General features: G+C 42.7%; 1 protein-coding gene across 1 annotated transcript; it reads left to right on the forward strand.

The window, feature by feature from the left end:
- The first annotated feature begins 284 nt into the window (after nt 1-284).
- On the forward strand, nt 285-13,819 carry rpl36a (ribosomal protein L36A). The gene is made up of 5 exons (XM_069893803.1): nt 285-390; nt 1,363-1,468; nt 4,257-4,324; nt 11,249-11,371; nt 13,744-13,819. The coding sequence occupies exons 1-5, from the start codon at nt 388-390 to the stop codon at nt 13,762-13,764; spliced, it is 321 nt and encodes a 106-aa protein (XP_069749904.1). The 5' UTR covers nt 285-387; the 3' UTR covers nt 13,765-13,819.
- The last annotated feature ends 2,013 nt before the right edge of the window (nt 13,820-15,832 follow it).

A 15,832-nucleotide genomic window follows, 5' to 3' on the forward strand; every position in this document is an offset into this window, starting at 1 on the left:
GAGGCTGTGGGAGGGAGATGAGAGAGATGATGAGGTCAGTGATTTTGTGGGAGATGGTCGCCTGACGTTCCTGTTCAATGGGGTAAATGGTCTGAGAGCTGTTCTCCCCCCACCCTCCAGGACCTCCCAGCCCCGTCCTCCCTGACCCTGTTCCCCCCCCAACCCTGTTCCCCCCAAACTCATCCCCAGATCCTCTCAGCCCCTCGCTCGCTCTCCCTCACACAACACCCCACACCTGCCCGGTGATAGCAGCGGCTCACACACCCTGCCCTACCCTCCAAGCACTTTGACCTCCAATTTCCCGGCATTCCGCCGCCCGTATAAGCGGCGTGGTGACGTTAACGCGCTCTTTTTTTCCCCTGGCTCTGGGTGCAGGGTGGCGGCGAGATGGTGAGTGTCCGTCTCCAGACCATCGGATGCCATCCGGGGCCGGCAGAGGCGCGGGCAGCCGCTTTTTCGGGGCCCAGGCGTCCGACTGTCTGCCTGATGGGCTGGCTGTGAGAGCGGCGAGGGGTTGAGCATGCGGCCCAGCGCTGGTACGGCGGCCTGGTGCTGGAGGCAGCTGCTGGGTGGCGGGGCCTGGCTGGGGATCGAGGAGCGGGGCCTGGTCCGTCCTACAGTGGTAGAGGAGGGCAGATAACGTACTGATGTTCAACTGCACGGTGCTGTCGAAAAAAACTGCAGGGCCGGTGGCGGGGCACGTACAGGCATAAAGCTCTGGTGCTGCAGGTTCCAGACCTATAAAACCTCAGCCTACTTCTTGCTGCATTACTTGCTGACTGGTTCAAGCATGTCCTGTTCTTTCAAATAAAATTGATGAGGATGTACTGATATGTTTTTCTGGCTGAGGAGTCTTGGATTAAGGGTTTAGAATTAGTATAAGGGGGAGGCATTCTTCGCTCGGATGAATCTTTGAACAGTAATGGTGATAGTTTTCCGGATTAAAGGAAATGCTAGGACAGGGACTGATAAAGTACTTGAGAGATATTCCAATGGCCTGCTTTATGTTTTTAACCCGAGACAGGCACTTTCACAGAAAGTACTGTTGAAATTGGGTTCCAGTGAAGCATTCTGTTCTTTGCCCTAAATTACAGCTCTCCGGCAACAGTTCTCAACTGTTTTATTTCCACTCGTATATCACTTCATCAACCCTTACTAATCACAGAGCACCCATGGTATAGGGAATACTTAAAGTGGGATATGAGTGGAAAGAAAAAGGTTGAGAACCACTGCTCTACAGTATCAAAAGTGCAGTGGGAACCTGTTGTATTACTTAACATTATTACATTATCCTCTTAAAACCTAGGAGAGGTTGAAAGGAATGGTGTCCTGGAATTTGCACTGTTTTCTCTTCCCGTGCAGGTTAACGTGCCGAAAACCCGCAGGACTTACTGCAAGAAGTGTCGCAAACACCAGCTGCATAAGGTGACCCAGTACAAGAAAGGAAAGGATTCGTTATATGCACAGGGTAAATATTGCAAATACAGACAGGATCATGGACAGGAAATTCATTTGAAGAAGGTTGAATGCTAACGGTGGTGGGGGGGGGGGGGGGGGTCACTGAGCCAGTATGTGTTTCTCACTCTCCATCCGTCATCCATGCTCATTCCAATTTTACATCCTCCGGTTCTGGTTTGGGACTTCAAACTGAAACATCCACAGATGTGCCCTGGCCTGCTGAGTATTGCCAGCAATACTTCCTTTTATTTGTTTAAAAGTTGGTCTTGTACGGTCTTCCTATTAGACATGGAAGAGTACCATGTGATGTTTACTGTCAATACATACATCCAATGTACATATTCTAACAGCCACATAAGATGCACTAATGGTAATATCAATTCAATTACCACAATATGTTATGAAACAAAAAGATAACAAGCTGGAGAGGGTGCAGAGAAGATTTACTGGCCGGTGGGGGCGTGGCGTGGGGTGGGTGAATGTGGGGGTTGAGTCTGAGCTCTAGTGAGAGGTTGAGCAGGCTAGGCCTTTATTCCTTGGAGTGCAGGAGGGTGAGGAGTGATATCATGAGGAATAGAGTAGTGAATGCACAGTCTTTTGCTCAGAGTAACCAGAAGGCATAGGTTTAAGGTGAGGGGAGGGGGATAGACAGGAGCTTGAAGGGCAACTTTTTTTACACAGAGGGGGTGGGTGTATGAAATGGGTTTCTGGAGGAGTTAGTTGGGCCAGGTATTAGTGTAACATTTAAGTAAAAATTGGACAGATAGGGATATGGGCCAAATGTAGGTGGGTGGGAATGTTGATTGGTGTGGGCAAGTAGAGTCAAAGGGCCTTTTCCACGCTGTGTATCAAAGGATGAATAGGTATTCATAGTTGCAGTATGAAACAACCCCCCCCCCCCCCCCCCGGCAGTATGCCGGGGGGGGGGAGGGTGGTAGGGGTAGTGCATAGAAACATAGAAGATAGGAGTAGGTCATTCGACCCTTCGAGCCTCCTCCGCCATTCAACGAGATCATGGCTGATCTTAAAGTTCAGTAACCCGTCCCCGCCTTCTCTCTGTAACCTTATACTGAAGAAATATATTTAATTCCCTCTTAAATATATTTAATGAACCTGCCTCTACTGCCCTCTGTGGCAATGAATTCCACAGATTCACCACCCTCTGGGTAAAGAAAATCCTCCTCATCTCGGTCCTAAATGGTTTGCCTATTCTCAAACCATGGCCCCGGGTTCTGGATTTTCCCATCATTGGAAACATCCCATCTGCATCTATTCTGTCCAGTCCTGCCAGAATTTTATATGTCTCTGAGATCCCCTCTCAATCTTCTAAACTCCAGCGAGTACAATCCCAATTTGTGCAATCTTTCATCATAAGTCATTCCTGCCATTCCAGGTATCAGCCTGGTGAATCGCCTCTGCACTCCCTCCATTGCAAGAACATCCTGCCTTAGATAAGGTGACCAAAACTGCACACAATACTCCAGATGGGGTCTCACCAAGGCCCTGTACAGCTGCAGTAAGATCTTTTGGTGGTTCTGGAGTAATTTGTGGTTGGAGTTTGATTTTGTTAATGTGGTTCAAGAGCCTGATAGATGTTGAACAAAGCTGTTTGTGAACCTCTGGTGTCTGCGCCTTACGGAACAGTACAGCACAGGAACTGGCCCGCCAGCCCAGCAAAGTCCCATGATGGCAATCTGACAGGTTTCATCAATCTGCTGTCCATGTGCTGTCTCTCCACCACTGCACTTTCCAAGCACCTACCACTCTGTGGAGAAAAACCTACCTCAAATCTCCTTTAAACTTTACCTATGCCCTCCGGTGTTTACCATTTCCAACCAGGGAACAAGACACAGGCTATCTACCCTGTCCGTGCATCTAATTTTTCTGAACCCATCTGAAACTTGTGAGGAATAAATCCAAGTTTACAATGGATAAACAAGAAAATCTGTGGCTCCTGGAATTTGAACAAACATTGAGCTGCTGTGGGGACCTCTGGGGCTTAGGAAGTGTCCATGGAGAGAAATAGTCCATCACGTGTATCATATTGGAGCCATTTATTGACTCAACAAAGGTTTCTGACCAAAATCAATGACTGACCATTTAGAAGCATAGAACACTACATTCAGAAACAGGCCCTTCATCCCAAGAGTGTGCCATACTATTCTGCAATGTCCCATCAACCTGCACCCTCTGTATCCCTCTCATCCGTGTATCCATTTAATTTTTCTTAAATGTCAAAATTGAGGCTGCATTCACTTCAGTTGGCACTCATTCTACCACTGCGTGAAAATGAACCCATGTCCTCTAGTTCTTACCTCATCCAACCTCAATGGAAAAAAAACCTGTTGCCTACTATCTGTACCTCTCAATTTTGTGCACCTCTGTCATACCTCTCCTAGTTCTCTGATACTCCAGGGAATAAAGTCCTAACTTTTCTCTGTAATTTTTCTTCTCATGTATGCTGCTTGACCCACTGAGTCTGTTAAGCAGCTCATTGCTCAGGTTTGCCCAACCTTCTTATTTCTATTATCACCCCCCCCACCAAAGCCTCAACATCATCTTCTATTCTATGGCGTCCAGAACAATAATCCAAGAGTGGGCTTCCAGGGAAGGCTGTAGCTTCTTGTACTTCCTCACTTTAATATTAATTTGGCCTGATCATTTGCATTGTGATGAAATCATTGGCTTGCTGAGCTGAGGAGTTATTTCACTGGTGTGTGGGTTCATCCCAGCCACGGGGCTTTGTGTTTAAATGTTGTGCTACCATGTTTTAATTGTACCACTTCCTCCTCCTCCAGGTAAGAGGCGTTATGACAGAAAGCAGAGTGGTTATGGAGGGCAGACAAAACCTATTTTTCGGAAAAAGGTAAGCAGAAAGTAACATTCACTCCACTGCTATCTGATTCTTCAAACTGCCCCCCAACCCATGTGGGTGTAAGCGCTCCAGCAGAGTTAGTTGCACACAAAGCATGGTAATGTGATAGTCGATAGCTGCTCCTGATTCCAAGCTTTGTACTTTGGCCTCAGTGTGGTCAGAGTGGATATCGGCCACACAGCAGGTCAAGCTGTTGTCCCACAGCACCAGTGATCCTGGTTGAATCCTGACCTTGGATGCTCGGTGTGCGTTGGGGGGGGGGGGTTTGCGTGCTCCCATGTGACCATGCAGCTTTGCCTGGGGGCTCTGGTTTCCTCCTGGACCACGGAGGTCAGGCTGTTGCAGACTGCCTCTGGTTTGCAGGTGAGGGAGTTGATGGGAATGTTGAGAGAAACAAAGTGCAAATGGTGTTAAAGTTGGTAGTTGTCCCCTATCTCAATGACTGGACTTGTTGCCTTGCACTTGCTGTCTTGGCTTCAGCTGGTTTGTCGAAGAGTTGGTTCACCAAGTCCACTCTGACCAAAACGTAACCTAAACTGAGGTCCTTGATGTGAAGACCCCATGTGCCCCTATGATGTCTGAAGGCAAGCCAAAAAGCTCTCTTGTGCTCTATGTTCAATCACTGTCACCAACACCGCAGAGTGTACTACTGCACACAGAATCCTGCTGGCTGCTCACCTATTTACTGTGTCACAGTAGTGACTGTTTTGAGCATTGAAATCATGAAAGGTGCTGTCTTCCCATTTCACAAGAGACTATGGAGTTTTACAGCATGGAAATGGGCTCTTGGGCTCAAATTGTCAATCCCGACCAATGTATTTACCTGGCTTTTAAACATTAAAACATTCCAGCACTGTACAGCCCTTCAGCCCTCCATGTTGTGCTGAACCCTCCCTACCCTATAACCCTCTCCTTTCGTCCATGCACCTATCTAATAGTCTTTTAAAGGTCCCTAATGTTTCAACCTCTACTACCACTCTTGGCAATACATTTCAGGCCTCAATAACTGTGTTTTTAAAAAAAAAAAACTTTACCCCCAATCTTATACATACATCCTCTAGTGGTTGTTATTCCCACCCTGGGAAACAGGTATTGGCTGTTCAACCTAGCTGTGCCTCTCCTAATTTTGTAGACCTTGATCAAGTCCCCTCTCATCCTTCTACGCTCCAAAGAGAAAAGTCCCAGCTTTGCCAACCTTGCCTCGTAAGACATGCCCTCTAATCCAGGCAATATCCTATGTTTGGCTCATATCCCTCTGAATCCATGTACCCAGAAAATGTCTTAGAAATGTAATTGTCCCTGTCTCTGCCACTTCCTCTGGCAGCTCACTCCATATTACCCTTTTTATCTTTACCCTCTCACCTTCAATATGCTCTCGTTTTGTTTCCTCCCCTGGGTGGGGGTGGGTGGGGGGGGGGGAGACTGTGCCAACCTACCCTATCTATTCCTTGATTTTTTAAACCTCATGAAGCTCAGCCCTCTGCCTCATTCCTCCCAGGGAAAACAATGCAAGCATATCCAGTCTCCCCCTTGTAGTTCAAGTCCTCCAGTCTCAGCAACATTCTTGTTAATCTTTTAGATGCCTCTCATTTAATCACATCCTTTCTGTAGTATGTATGGTCTCACCCAGATCCTGTAGGGTTATAACATGATGTTTTAAATCCTGAGCTCAATGCCCAAGTTGATGAAAGCATGCGTGCCACACAACCTCACCACTTGTCAAATATATATACACCTGTAACCCTAGGTCTCTGTTGTACAACTCCCTTCTCTATCCCCTCTCCCCACACAGAGCCCCACTGTTTATCATGCAAGTCCTGCCCATTTAACCTCACATCTGTCTGTGGTAAATGCTCATGTTAATCTGGGGGGTAGCCCGGTAACACAAAGCTATTACAACATTGGTGACCCAGGTTTCAAAGCTGTCTGTAAGGATTTGTACATTCTCCCTGTTTCTGGGTTTTCTCTGGGTGCTCCATTTTCCTCCCACCCTTCAAAATTGGCAGTAGAGGGGAAGCCAAATTTTCTGAAGAAGGAAGACCTCATCCAAGGAACCAGTGAGGTGGAGACAGGGAGAAAGGAATGGAATCCTTGCAGGAGATCAGATGGGAAGAGGTGGAGACAAGGTAACTAAGTTAGTGGGTTTAAAGAAAATCTCTATAGAAAATCTCCAAAATGGAGATAAAATCATTGAGAAAGTGAAGAGAGTGACCAGAGATGGATCCAAATGAATTTGAGGTCAAGGTGGAAGTTGGAGCTGTGACAGAGAATTTAGAAATGTTTTTGGGAGATAAATTGGGAAAGGTTTGATAGAGTAGGTCACATACAAACACTTTAAACCTATTTGAAATACTGGAGCTCTGCCCAATGCTAGACATAGTGACCCCACAAGAGCTTTACAAGAGCTTTGAAGAGTGGTCAAGAGACTCCACTAATGGATTGTTGTTTACCAAAGGCAACAGATGAAAGAGAATGCTGGAGCCACTGCTATCTGGAAGGAGAGCTTGCTGTTGTAAGAGGGTCCTGTAGTTTTGTAAGCAGAGAGAGTCAAACAGGCTTCTCTCTGAGAGAGAGAGACGCACACAGAGATCACTTGTAAAGTGTAAGCCAGCAAGAGCAGCTAGAACTGGAACAGGATAAGCTGGCAAGAAGCCCCAGTTTGGAAGACGGCCTGGTCGAAGCCCTTGTGGTTTATGCAAGAGGAGAGGACTACCTGTCTAATGTTTCACTAGGAATAAGAAACAAAAAGGAACTCTGGTGACCTGAAGGAAAGAGGTTATCATCTGGAGAACCCTGAAAGGGGCAGGTTTTGTCAAGATACTGGAGTGGCTGATGGAAGTACATCAGTTGTGGATGTCCTGGAACAATAAATTTCTGAAAACTGACAAGAACCTTCCTGAGCAGTAACCATTTACCTTTCAAGCACCAAAGCCTGATGAACCTTATAAATGTTAAATTCTGTGCACAGTATAAGAATTGCCTGCAACCAGTGAACTTGGAGGAGTGAGATTAGACTGAACCAAAGAACTTTTCTTTTTTTTTAAACTTTATTTATTCGTTCAAAAAACAAATAATACATGACATATGCACCAATTAAACATAAACATGAATGTTTTTTTATATATAGAAAAGAACGCCCCCCCCCCCTTCAGCCAACTCTCCTAAGGAGAGCCATAAAGAAAGAAAAAAGAAAGAACATTAAAGAAAAAGTTAAATATACATATTAAAATCTAATCAATATAAATTGAAATGTAAATATTCTGAGTATAACAACCACTTATTAATAAAAAAATTATAATTATCACACGAAACACGTAATTGTTTCCATTATTAAACAATATTTCATCTCATTATGCCATCTATTAATATCAATCATATTTGTATTTTTCCACGTACTAGCAATACATTTTTTCGCTACAGATAAAGCTAAATATACAAAAGCAAGCTGAAATTTATCTAATCCAAAACCTTTCAGAGGTTGAAAACCACCCAATAAAAATACTGTTGGATCTAAAACTATTTTAATCTTATACAGGTATTCTAAAAAAGATTGAATTTTCTTCCAAAAAGATTGTACATAACCAAACAGCATGAAAAAAAGTTCCAACCGTATCACCACATCTAAAACACAAATCTGATTCATGAAAACCATATTTTTTAAATTTTTCAGGTGTCAAATATAATTGATGTAAAAAAATTGTAATTATTCATTGCATAACATGCATTTATCAATCTAGTTACACTATCATAACAGATATCTAACCAATCATCTTCAGAAAAAATAAAACCAATATCTGCTTCCCATTTAATTTTAGATCTATCCCAACCCTTTTTATCCATACCATCCTGTAATATTTGATGCATAGATGAAATATAACCCTTCTCTGGTACCTACATAAGAAAAGTCTCAAATTTAGTCATCTTAGGTAAAATCATCTCTACCAAACATATATTTTACCAAAGATTGAATTTGATAATAAAGAAACAAAGAGTTCTTATCAATACCAAAACTTTCCTTCATCTGATTAAAAGATAAAAACTTACCCTCTTTAAAACAATCTCCCAAATTTTTCACACCTTTAAATCTCCAATGCAATAAACTTTGATTATGTATTGAAAAAGAAGTAAGTTGATTATTATACAACAGAGTGAAAGCCGATAATTTACCCCTAGAGCATGTCATTTTATTTTTCTTTATCCATAACTTCATTAAATGTTAGTATAGGCACATTATATTGTTGTAACAAATTTATTTTCCAGCTAAACAAAAAATGATGTATTTCAAATTCAAAAATACTTACCATCTCAATTTTAGCCCAACTAGGAGGCCGTACCAAATCCATCAATGAACTAATAAATTTAAGTTGGGCTGCTTCATAATAATTTTGAAAATGTGGTAAATGTAGTCCCCCTAACTCATATTTCCAAGCTAATTTATTCAAAGCTACTCTCGAAAATTTACCCCTCCATAAAAACTCCCTAACCATTTTATTCAAATCTCGAAAAAAAAATTTATCAAGTAAATACCGAATAGATTGAAACAAATATTGTATACGCGGAAAGATATTCATCTTAATTGTATTTATCCTACCCATTAAATTAATAGGTAAATCTTTCCATTTAATCAAATAAATTTTAATTTTTTTCATTAACGGAGCATAATTTATATAAAGATTGATAATTAACATTTAAAATTATACCCAGATATTAAATCGATCAGTCCACTTCAATCTCCTTCACTTTTTTCCCAATTAACTTTATATCCAGAAAGACATTCCTTCAAGTGCAAAAGTGACTGAGCTGAGTTTATTAAATACACCATCAGCAAATAAATTAATTTTATACTCCTCATCTAAAACTTTCATACCTTGTATCTGTGTATTTTGTCTTATCAGCTGTGCTAAAGGTTCAATCACTAATGAAAACAAAGCTGGTGATAAAGGACAACCTTGACGAGTTGATCGAGTTAACTTAAAGGATTCTGAAATCAAGCCATTTGTCAATACTCTAGCTACCGGTTTACTATATAGAGCCCTAATCCAACCAATAAAAAAAGGACCAAACTTAAATTTCTCCAAAACTTTAAACAAAAAATTCCATTCAACTCTATCAAATGCTTTTTCAACCAAAGAACTTTTCTGAACTTACACACACATACATGTGCATTTAGTCTTTCTCAACAAATTTTCCCTCACCTATATAATATTTCACTATAATCCTTTGTATTTGTATTTTCCTTATCTAATGCTTAACTACAGTCAGTTTTAATGCCTTAGAAATAACCATCAGTTCCTCTTTTTTCTTGCTCTGCAGCTCTGCAGGTGATGGTTGTGACATAAATATATCAACATCCATTGCTACTGTTTTTTACACACATACATGTGCATTTAGCTTTAAAAAAATTAACTAATAAATCACAAAAAACTAATTTTCAATCCGAACGGACGAGTCCCCATAAAATGTAACGAGCCCAGAGGACCCCAAAACCCAGCAGCAATAGATAAAACAAAAGTTGCTTTTAATTATCTTTAAACATGAAAATAGAATCAAACTTTAACTTGTCTCTATTGACTTAACCTAACTTAACTCCCTTCTAATTCTAATTCTAATGTAAGTTCGGAAAAGTTCATTGGTTCCCAGTCCAATCTCACTTCTTACTCCTCCAAGTTCACTGGTTGCAGGCAATTCTTATACTGTGCACAGAAGTTAACAATTATAAAGTTCACCAGACTTTGGTGCTTGTAATGTAAATGGTTACCACTCAGGAAGGTTCTTGCCAGTTCAGAGAGACATTTGTTGTTCCAGGACATCCACAACTGATGACTTCCATCAGCAACTTCAGTGTATTGCTGATGAAACTTGCCCCTTCAGGGTTCTCCAGATGATAACCTTTTTTTCAGGTCACCACAGAGTTCCTTTTGTTTCTCTTATTCTAAGTGAAACATTAGACAGCCAGTCCTCTCCTCTTGGATAAACCACCAGGCCGTCTTCCAAATGGGCTGTGCACAAACTTGCCAGCTTGTCCTGTTCCAGTCCCATCTGCTGGTTGTAACACTGTACGTTATCTCCGTCTCTCTATGAGAAAGCCTGTTTGACTCTCTCTTCTTGCAAAACCACATGACCCTCTTAGAACATCTCCAGAGAGAAGGCGTCTCCCTCAAGATCTTTCATCTGTTGCCTTTTGTAAGCAACAATCTATTAATGAAGTCTCTTGAGCACCCTTCAAAGCTCTTGCAAAAGCTGTGAGACCCTGATATGGGGCAGACCTCCAGTATTTCAAATAAGATGTTTTAAAGTGTTTGTATGTAACGTACTCTAACAAACCTTTCCCAATTTATCTCCCAAAAACATATCTATATACTCTGTCACACTACCTCCTGAACACTTGAGTGAGTGCACCTTCTTGACCAACGGATAGAGACATTAACCATTTGCAGCTTGTGAGGGATTTGTTCAATTTTGGTCTTAGCGCTACAGGAAAGATGTCATCAAACTCGAAGGATTTTGCCAGGATTTGCGAGGTTCAAGATTTATGAGGATGTTGCCAAGACTCGGGCACCTGAGCTGTAGGGAGAGGTTAAGCAGGCTCGGGCTTTATTCCTTGGAGTGCAGGAGGATGGCTGTAATCATTTAAGGACATAGGTTTAAGGTGAGGGAGAGCGATTTACCAGGAACCTGAGGGTTAATGCTTTTTTTTTACACAGAGGGTAGTGGGTGTATGGAACAGGCTGCTGAACGAGGTGGTTGAGGCAAGTACCATGGGCCAAATGCAGCCAGTGGGACATGATTGTTGTGGGCAGATTGGGCCATATGGCTGGGTTTCCTCACTATGTGACTTCATGGGTGGTTTGTTGGTGTGGGGCTTTGGAGGGCGACAGCCACACCTTACCGACTTTTTGTGTGCTGTGATTTTAGGCCAAGACTACAAAGAAGATTGTGCTGAGGCTGGAGTGTGTGGAACCCAACTGTCGGTCCAAGAGAATGCTGGCCATCAAGAGATGCAAGCACTTTGAGCTTGGAGGAGACAAGAAGAGAAAGGTGAGTGTCCGAACATATGGCTCCGTGGACCATGGACTCCTGGGAGGCGCCTTCGCGGTTGCCAAGTTGGTGGAAGATGTTCTCTGAAGTGGATGTGGTTCAACTGGTGTTACAAACTGTTGTATGCCAGCCCATTTGTTCAGTTGTTGACAAGCACAGTGAGAATGGAGCACTCTGCATGCTTCCTACTTGACTTCAACTTCCCAAATATTGATTGGCATCTCCTTACTGCCAGGAAGGATAGATGAGGCAGAAATTGTCCAAGAAGGATTCCTGACACAGTATGTGGACCAGCTGATGAGAGTAGAGGTCGTTCTGGATCTGGTTCCGTGGAATGAACCTGGTCAGGTGTTAACCTCCTGGTGGGGGAGGATTTTGGTGAAAGTTACAACTCCCTTAGCACAGCTAAGGATAGGCATAGACAAAATAGAAAAGGGGTTAGGGTTAGGACCTGGGGTGAGTAAATTGAGAACAGATGTTCTTCAGGAAAAGCACCAAAATAATGTTTAGGGACCACTCGTGTGGGGTGTTGGATAAGATTTTCGCACTGGGAAAATGGTAGGATTAGGGAACCATGATTGACGAGAGGTGAGGCAGCAAGTTAAGAGGAAGAGGAGGTTTAAGAAGCAAAAGACAGGATGGACTCAGGAGAATTGTATGATAGGCAGGAAGGAACTCAAGGAGAACCCCAAAGTGTTCTATGCATATGTGAAGAACAGAAGGATGATGAGAATGAAGGTGGGGGTCGTTTAAGGATAAATGAGGCAACATGTGCCTGGAAGCGGGGAGGTCTTCAATGAGTACTTTGATTCAGTGTTGAGGACCTTAGTCAGAATTCAACAAGCTTATGTGCTGGGGCATGTTGAGTTAAGAAAGAGAAAGTGCTGGACTTTCTTAAGAACATTAGGATTGAAAAGTCCACAAGACCAGACATGTGACATGTAGATGACACAAACTACAGGAGAGGGGAAAAAATTGCTGGGTATTAGCAATAATCTTTGTGTTTTTCCTGCCCACTTGGGAGGTACTGGAGGTTTGGAGAATGACCGATTTAGTCCCTTTGTTTAGGGACATAGGGTTTAGGGTTATAGGGAGAATACTGGGGAATTATAGACAGGTGAATCTTGCGTCAGTGGTGGGCAAACTTTTGGTGAGGGTTATTAAGGACAGGAATTATGAGTATTTAGAGAAGTAGTCTTCCTTGAGATAGCATGGCTTTGTGACAGAAAGGTCATGCCTCACAAGCCTAATTGAGTTTTTTGAGAAAGTAACAAAAGAAATTGATTAGTAAGACAGTAGTTGTGTATGGATTTTAGTGAAACATTTGACAAAGTCCCCCGTGGTAGACGTATTTAGAAAGTCGTGAAGCATGGGATCCATGGAACCAAGGCTGTTCGGATTCAGAATTGGCTGGCATATAGAAAGCACAGAGTAATAGAAGATGGAACACATTCTGCCTGGAGGTCAGTGACTAGAGTTCTGCAGGGATCTGTTCTGGGACCCCTGCTCTTAGTGATTTTTATGAATGACCCGGAGAAAGACAACTCAGTAAGTTTGTAGATGACACAAAGCTTTGAAGTGTTGTGAATAATGTAGAACGTTGTAACAGAATATAGGCAGTGTTGGGTGGAAAAGTGGCCAAAGGAGTTCAATCCAGTTTAGTGCAAGTTGATGCATTTTGAAAGGTCAGACTGGAAGGCGGGGAGGTTAATGGCAGGATTCTTGAATGTGGAAGAGGGACCATGGGGTCCAAATCCATGGATCCCTTAATAATGCTGTGCAGGTTGATGGGGTAGTTAAGAAGGCTTTCTGGCATGCTGGCCTTCATTAGTCAGGGGATTGAGTTCAAGTGAGGTGATAATTGTTGTTCAATAAAACTGGTTAGACCACACTTGGAATATTGTGATCAGTTCTGGCTGCGTCAATACAGGAAGGGTGTACAAGCTTTGAAGAAGATTCAGAGGAGATTTTCCAGAATGTTGCCTCAAATAAAGAACTGGTCTGATGAGTTTTACAGGGCTTTTCCCTGGATTGAAGGATGAGAGGTGATTTAATAGTCTACAAAATACTGAGGGGCAGCTGTGCTGTAATGTTCTATGTTAACATTGGTTCTGAATTGATGTTGCATTGGTCCCAGTCTATTGGTTGGGCTGGATGCTGGCAGTCTAATGCAAACTACTGTTTAATGTCCTGGGGCAGTAAAGGTCGGTAACCTGTGCCACACTCCATCCCGTACGATGGCAACTGTGAATAGGTGCCCAGTTCTCAGGAGGTTGCCTGTGATGCTTTGTGGTGGTAAATCCCCAGGTCAATGCTGTTGTAACTTGATCATTTAAAATATTCTCACTCCCTTTGCTCTTCTTGTTTTGCAGGGTCAAGTTATCCAGTTCTAATCTGCATCATCTCGGGTTTGGAGTTCCCCTTAATAATAAAAGTTATCACATATTATGGTTGCCTGTTGTCTTTTCTTGCTTTTGGTTAGTTATTGCAGGATGTAATGGAAACCTTGGGGTAATTTGATGGGCATGACACTCAAAGTTGTTGAGGTCTTGAGGGATGGGAGTGACAGAATGCACATGTGATAACATCCTGGTTAGGGAGGCACGGTTGGCGTAGCGGTTAGTGTAATGCCTTTGTATTGCCAGTGATCAGGATTGGGGTTCAAATCCCATGCTGTAAGGAGTTTGTATGTTCTCCTCAGCAGCTCTGGTTTCCTCCCACAGTTTGAAATGTACCGGGGGTTGTTGGGCAATTCGGCAGCACAGTCCCATGGGCTGAAATGGCCTGTTACCGGCTGTATTTAAATTGTCTGAAGAGGTTGGTGGTTAGTGGGGAAATCAGAATCTGGCTTATTGTCATGAACATGTCACAAAATTTGTTTTCTGACAGCAGTATTGTGCATTACAGTGCAAAATTGCTATAAATTACGATTAAAAAATAGAGTAAAAAGAGAAAAAAGTGATATAGTGTCCATAGTTTCATCGTCTGTTCAGAAACCTGATGGTGGAGGGGAAGAAGGTGTATTTGTAATGTTGAATGCACATCAAGCTCCTGCATCTCCTTCCTGAGAAAAGGGCTTGGCCTGGGTGGTGATGGTCCTTGATGATAGAGGCTGGTTTCTTGAGACAGCCTCTTAAAAATGTCCTTAATGGAGTGAAGACAAGCTCACGATCGTGCTGGCTGAGTTCACAACACGATGCCTTTATCTGCTATGACACCTCCATACTGACGTCAGAAGGCACCCACAGTACACCTGAAAAAACTTGTAGCATCTGGTGACTTAACCAAATGTAGCTGCAGGTGAGCAGCACGATGGATTTTCAGAGATGTTGACACCCAGGAATTTGAAGTGCCTTGCCCTTTCCACTGCTGACCCCCTCAATGAGGACTGGTTTGTGATATTTGGAAATTCTGTCAAATTGGCACTGCAGGACTTGATAGTGTTTTCATTTGCCTGTTTGGTGCATATTCCTTTAAACCTTTCCAATCCATGCACCTGTCTCCATGTAATTGTACATGTCCACTACTTCCTACAGCTGCATGTTCCTGGTACCCATCACCTGCTACCATCAAGTAGGTTTGAGGTGACCTCGACCCAGGTGACACTGATGCAAAAGCTGTATCACTGTACCCTCCCAGTGACACTGATGCATAAGCTGTATCACTATACCTTCCCAGTGACACTGACGCATAAGCTGTATCACTGTACTCTCTTAGTGACACTGATGCAAAAGCTGTAACACTGTACCCTCCCAGTGACACTGATGCACAAGCTGTATCACTACCCTCCCAGTGACACTGATGCACAAGCTGTATCACTACCCTTCCAGTCATGCAGCTCATTAGATGCACAGGAGCTTTGTGCACAGAGTGCTCTTCCCTTTTTCTATAGTAGCATAGCTGTTCGCACAATTCTATTACACCAGTGACCGAGGTTAGAATCCAAAAGTGTTTACACATTCTCTCCATGTTGGTGCATGGGTTTCCTCCCATGTACCAAAGATTGATGGAGTTTGTAGGTTAATTAGTCACATGGGTGTATTTGGAGTTGTGGGCTGCAAGGGCTGTTGTTAGCCAGCATAACCTCTGAATGTACAAATCAAAATGCTTTGGCATTGGTAATTGGTCAATTAGAAAATTTAAGAATTTTATTAGATCAAATTATTGGGAGACAATTACCACAAAGTTAAGAATTTTATTAGATCAAATTATTGGGAGACAATTACCACAAAGTTAAGAATTGTTTCTCTTAAGGAAATACTGTGGACATAGAATCTAAAATGAAACTTCAAGTATCAATTAGAATTACTTAATGTCACATTGGCAGTCGCCAGGAAATGTATTACGGTTACTTGAAAGACTGGTTCCCCTCTGGACATAGATGTGTTCCCCTGCAGAAAATTACTTACAACTTAAGGAAGAAGTGTTAAAGTATTTTTGCAGGTTTGGCAGCCTTACTTG

Source organism: Narcine bancroftii, chromosome 8 (assembly GCF_036971445.1).
Source record: "Narcine bancroftii isolate sNarBan1 chromosome 8, sNarBan1.hap1, whole genome shotgun sequence".
NCBI lineage: Eukaryota > Metazoa > Chordata > Chondrichthyes > Torpediniformes > Narcinidae > Narcine > Narcine bancroftii.